Source organism: Limulus polyphemus, unplaced genomic scaffold, assembly GCF_000517525.1.
Source record: "Limulus polyphemus unplaced genomic scaffold, Limulus_polyphemus-2.1.2 Scaffold2568, whole genome shotgun sequence".
Classification (NCBI taxonomy): domain Eukaryota; kingdom Metazoa; phylum Arthropoda; class Merostomata; order Xiphosura; family Limulidae; genus Limulus; species Limulus polyphemus.
The window spans coordinates 156,499-162,444 of NW_013668178.1; the positions used below are offsets into that span (position 1 = coordinate 156,499).

Sequence of the window (5,946 nt, forward strand, 5' to 3'; positions counted from 1 at the left end):
GGTTTTGTAAGTTCTGATGTAGGTTTTGTAAGTTCTGATGTAAGTACTGATGTAGGTTTGTAAATTCTGATGTAGGTTTGTAAGTTTTAATATAGGTTTTGTAGGTTCTGATGTTATCACCTTTAAAACAACAGCCAAATTTTTAGGAATCACGGTAAACTACTACATCAAAACTTACAAAACCTACATCACAATTTACAAGGCCTACATCAGAACTTACAAACCTACATCAGAATTTACAAAACCTACATCAGAATTTACAAAACCTACATCAAACTTACAAAACCTACATCACAATTTACAAGGCCTACATCAGAACTTACAAAACCTACATCAGAACTTACAAAACCTACATCAGAACTTACAAAACATAAATCAGAACTTACAAAACTTACATCAGAACTTACAAAACCTACATTGAAACTTACAAAACCTACATTAAAACTTACAAAACCTACATCAGAACTTACAAAACCTACATCAGAACCTACAAAACCTATATTAAAACTTACAAACCTACATTAAAACTAACAAAACCTACATTAAAACTTACAAAACCTACATCAGAACTTACAAAACCTATGGTGTTGTATAATGTAAGTTTGATTTGTCTAATGTTTTTGTTTTCCTATATTCCTGTGAAATGCTATTGCCTTAATTAATTTATTTAAAACGTCCTGGACTCTGGACGTGGCAGTGAGTGGATCGCGTGATGTGCTCCAGATGGCAATGTCATCGGCATATTGAGAGATGAGAGTATTTATTAACTGCGGGAGTGGAATGGCATTTACGAATAGAATGTAGAGTTAGTGGGATGAGGACAGTGTCCTGGAGGACTCCTGCTTTTAGTGGGAATGCGTTAGACATGCTGTTATTGATTTTAACTTTAGCAATACTATTAGTGACTAAGCTAGAGTGCCATCTGGTGATGGGAATAGGGACCTTGTTTTTAGTTAACTTATACCTTAGGGCATTGTGCCAAACAGTATCGAATGCTTGTTTTACATCTAAAAAGGCTGCGACTATGGAGTGATTGCGGTTAAACCCTTGGTGTATAGATTAGACTAATCTTACTAAGTGATCGGTTGTCTGCCTGCGTTTTCTGTTCGCGTTTTCGTTATTGTTGAGAATGTTATTGCTTTCTAAGTAATGTAGCAGTCTGTTAGATATGACTTTTTTCATAAGTTTACCTAATATATTCAGAAGATTTATTGGCCTAGAACTGTTTGGTAGGCAGAGATATTTGTCTTTTTCGGGGGATAACTTTTATGATCGCGGATTTCCAAATCAACGGATAGTATCCGGAAAATAAAGATATACTGTATGGAGAAGATAGGTGCTTTAGTAGGTTATCAGAAAAGTTTTTAACGATTGGGTTTGTTGACGCCGTCTTTACCTGGAGCCGTGCGTTTGAATGTTTTATGGATAGTGTTTATTTTTGTGGGAGAGATAGGGTGCGTGTAGTAGATCTACTTGGAATGGTGGGTTAAAAGTATTGTGATTAGTGTTAATGTGATTATTGATAGTGTTAAAGTGTTGGCTATCAAAAGTAGAGTGGTTCGCTATGGTGTGCCTCTCAGTGGCACAGCGGTATGTGCTAGAATTCGGGTTTCGATACCCGTGGTGGGCAGAGCACAGATAGCCCGTTGTGTAGCTTTGTGCTTAATTACAAACAAATAGCTATGGTGTAGAATTGTGCAAATAGGTTGGTTTTTCTCGTCATCATTGTGTGCTACGGAATTATTGTAAGTTACATTAGCGGTTATATTGTTTGGTGTGGGTAGCAGTGGTCATCCTGGCTGCTGGGGCTGGACGGCTGCTGGCTTGCCAGGAGTCTCTTGCTGTTCTACCTCCATTTTGAATTAACAGTTTCTTTAGTAACTTTAGCGAAAGACGATTTCTAACCATTTGGTCTTTAATAATTTTATTTTTAAGAGGAGCACTCTCACAAGCCCTTATGAACATGAATTTATTAGCGTGAAATTTGTTAAAATCTAAAATATCGTACTGAAAGAACACAATGAAATATTTAAAGTATTATATTACAAGTTTTGTTGGCTGTAAATAATCTAATCAATTACGCAAGTCATGTCCCTGAACTTACCATCAAGTAGAACAAAGATGCGATTGTAAGCCTGAATGCTGAGTACAATATTTTTTAGTTATAAAGATCATATACCTACCTTTAAAGCTTCTAATGTGGTATATGAATAAAAAAGTCCTAAATGTTTTATAGATTATATTGGATTAACAGTTCGTTTACAAGAAATCACAAATTTAAGATCCACGTCATTTTAAAGCATTAAGAAACGAGCTGAATAAATGTAATGAACCTATAAGTAGAATATAATTTAAAATCCTTGTTAGGGCCAATAATTAACAGGAACTGTAGACAAATAAAAGTCTGAACGATTCGTTTATTTCTGAATCTTTGAGTTTAGCAATATGTTAATTTCAGCACATGTAGTTTTCTTATATATATATAAAGTTTGTTAAATATTAACCGGAAACCTGGAAGAAAAAGCTATTTTTACCTAATCTCAATATAACAGCATATCACTCCGAAAATTGCCAAAAGAATTACTGAAATTCTTGTAAACGCTACTTTTCAACAGCCAAAGCGCTGGATTACGGTAATCTTGTTGTCACCGTTTCGATTACCCCAACTTATAATTTACATAGCTCTTAAATGTGTATGTAAGAAATGATTTTGTTAAATGGTTCCTTACAATTTTCAGGAGGAAAGATAACGAGATGAATTACAAAGTAGAAAAACGAGAAACTTGGACTAGAAGATGGAATAGTGAAGGAAATTACTCCCACGAAGAAAGAGGAGACGAAGATACTAATTATAAAGTAAAAGACATGTTGAAAGACAATAGAGTTGAAGGTGGAGTCAATAATGTCAATGAACGTTCTCATGTAAGGAGGACTAATAGCATTGCACGGTCTCAGTCAAAAAATCAAACTGATCTCCACAATAAAAAAGGAATAAAAAATAATAACAAGTCTAAAATGGTACAAAATAATGATGGGATTGAAGTTAAAAAAAGAGGAAGAATGCAAGGAGTTTCTTCTAAGAAATATAAGACAAGCATTCCTAAAAAAACTTTCCATAGAAGTGAAAACAATGTAGCAAATAGTATTAGTTTAAACCAAACAAGCAAAGATGAAATATCTACCGAGGAAAATAATCATTATTCCCCTAAAATCAACCAAAGTGATGAGTACGTAATTGAAAACACCAGCATTAAACTTCTTGATGCTGACGGAAGCAAGGCTTCTGACAATGAAATTGGTGAAATAATTCAATATATTGAGAATGAAGAAAGAAATTCAGAAGTAGAAAGTGGACCAGTTGAGATTCGAAAGCATGTTATGACTTCTGACAATAACGACCCGGATAGTGAAGAAGGAAACAAGTACATCACACGAAAAACAGTGACAGAGACCCGAGAAGAGAGAACAGAGAAGAGAAGCTACAAACGCACAGTCAATGGTGACATGGTTCCAATGGATGGAGGGGATGGACAAAGGACAATTGTGAGTGAAAATCGAAAAGAATTGACTGAAAGTGAGATTTCGGGAGAAGAGTCTCTCGATATACCTCACGAAGAAGAAAAACATAATTTTAGTTCAACATCAGAAGGTAGCATGGGTATCAATTCAAAAAGAGAACCTAATCAAACTCAGCGTGGTCGGTTAAAAATTGAAGTTTCTATGAAGGAACTTGGCGACACAATCATACAAACAGATGATGTAAAAACAGAAAATAAGTTAACGGAAACAGAAGCAGCTAATACTAATGTTAATACTGATGGAGAAGATGGTACTCGTGAAATGAATAAAGACTTCCATGAAGCAGGATCAGATGATGGAAAAATATATAAAGAAAAAGATGGAGATTTAACAAAACCAAGTAAAGGTAGTCTTGGTGATGAAAATAGTTTTGATGATAGAATCAAAAATGAAGCAGAAGAATATGGTTTTGATGATAGAACAAGAACAAATGAAGGTTTTGTTGACGATAGCATACAAAATGAAACTGAAGGTGAAGCTAATCTTAGTGAAAACTCAGAAACTGTTGAAAAAGTAAACAATGATGCCCATAGTAGCAATTTTAAGGATGCAGAAGAAATTGTAAAAGATCTCGTCAAAGATTCCTCGGAACTAGACTTGGATGGCTTGCAAGTTGAGAAGTTACATGACGAGGAATCAGTTGCAGGTGGCGCTACTGATGAAATAGGGGGAGAAATTAAAAATCGTATTGATAACGATTTTGAGAAGAAGAAGAAGAAGAAAGGCAAATTTCCCGGATCTAGTGATAATTCTGGAGAAACATATGGTTGGGCAGTTGATGGAAATGGTAAGCGATGGTACTATAGACAAAAGAAGCCTAAGACAAAGCGTGAAAAGGATGTCCGTAATACTCATCGTGCGAAAACAGAGGAAGCTGATTGGGCACCTAGAACAAGTGATGGAGGAAGTGACCTTATACATTCTTCTCAAATCCCCCGTTTTACTCTTCCCTGTTTGTGGAAGTCTTGCCAGACCAAATCCATCAGAGCGACTTCTTCTAAGTCCAACTCCCCTGTCAGATGTCCAATCTGGCCTCCCTCTTGTGCCACCAGGACATTAGAACTATTGTCAGATGATGACCCGGTTAGTCGAAGTAAGTAATTCTTAATCTAGTCTTGTATTTAGCTTCAGATTTATTTTGTACAGTTTTTATGACAAATAGTTTATGTATATTATCTTGTTTAGTTTTATTTCTGTCAGCAACAACATCTTATCAGGCCCAGAGCCAGAAGACTCCTCCAAAATTTTCCTTCGCCTTCATTTGTCAAATAGTAGTCTTAACCCCGTTCTTTATACGAAAACTTGAAATATGATATTGTGTGATATAAAAATAAACCAAAGTACCTCTCATGTGTTGTTCCTATAGAAATCTGTGATCTGAAAACTAGAATGAAACGATGAAAAACTCAAACGTAACTTTTTCCGTTTGTGTAGCTTTTTCATCCACATTAACGTGTTTTTTATTTGAGTTATTTATAGTTGTCCAATCCCAAGTACAAATACAGTTTATAATTACTATAACTCTGGTGCCATATCTGATTAATTGTCCCTCCACCTCACGGAAGGTAGAACCAGGCATACATTTGGCTGTGTATACCAGTGATGTCCTTGTAACAAAATCTACGAGTCATTTAATAATCATAAGACATAACTTTCAATCGAAAGGCATTATTTGCGGCAAATATAATTTAAGTACACACCGCAAGCCACAACTAAACAACATAGAGAACAGTTCAAAATTACTTCAGAAATTGGTAAATAACTACAGGACCAACACCAAAGTTAAAACTGGATTTGTAGTTAAATATAATTAGCGATTTTTTAATGCTTACTCAATAACAAATACTTCGGTTAGGCACTATTTGATAAAAGTCGTTGAAGAAACTGCAATAATATGTCTCCAGTGATTAATTATTGTTCTTTAATAGGACTTATATTATTGTATATTTCATAATATTTATCATGTATTTCATAAAGAGAAAAATGATGCAGTTCTAGTTTCATTGGTTTTTTTTATGTTATAGTAGTGCCACTTTCTCAGCCTCTGTCCAACCAGCATTAAATTATAAGACAATGCATGTCGATCTTTAATAAAATCACCATGTGAGCACAAACTACAAAAATAGGTGAAATTCCATTATTAACAATAATTCACTCATTTTATGTTGTTGAAAATCCTCGCTCTTGAAATATCGCAATAAATGGAATACACTTTATGTACAATCGGTGAAACACATACCCAGTGTAAACAAGCAAGACCCCTCAACTCCTTTCTTTGTTATTGTTATCAAAAGCAGTTAAAAACATCAAAAGAAACAAACGAAAGAATCTAAAAAAGAATGATATATAAATTAACTATTTACTGTG

The 5,946-nt window shown here is 34.6% G+C and overlaps 1 protein-coding gene across 1 annotated transcript in view; it reads left to right on the plus strand.

The window, feature by feature from the left end:
• LOC106467323 (uncharacterized protein PFB0145c-like) overlaps positions 1-4,580 on the plus strand; it is a 54,753-nt gene extending 50,173 nt beyond the window's left edge. The window contains exons 7-8 of the mRNA XM_022395485.1: positions 2,739-4,516; positions 4,552-4,580. Of these exons, the coding sequence (XP_022251193.1) occupies positions 2,739-4,516; positions 4,552-4,580 (1,807 nt within the window). The remainder of the gene's footprint in view (positions 1-2,738; positions 4,517-4,551) is intronic.
• Positions 4,581-5,946: the final 1,366 nt, after the last annotated feature.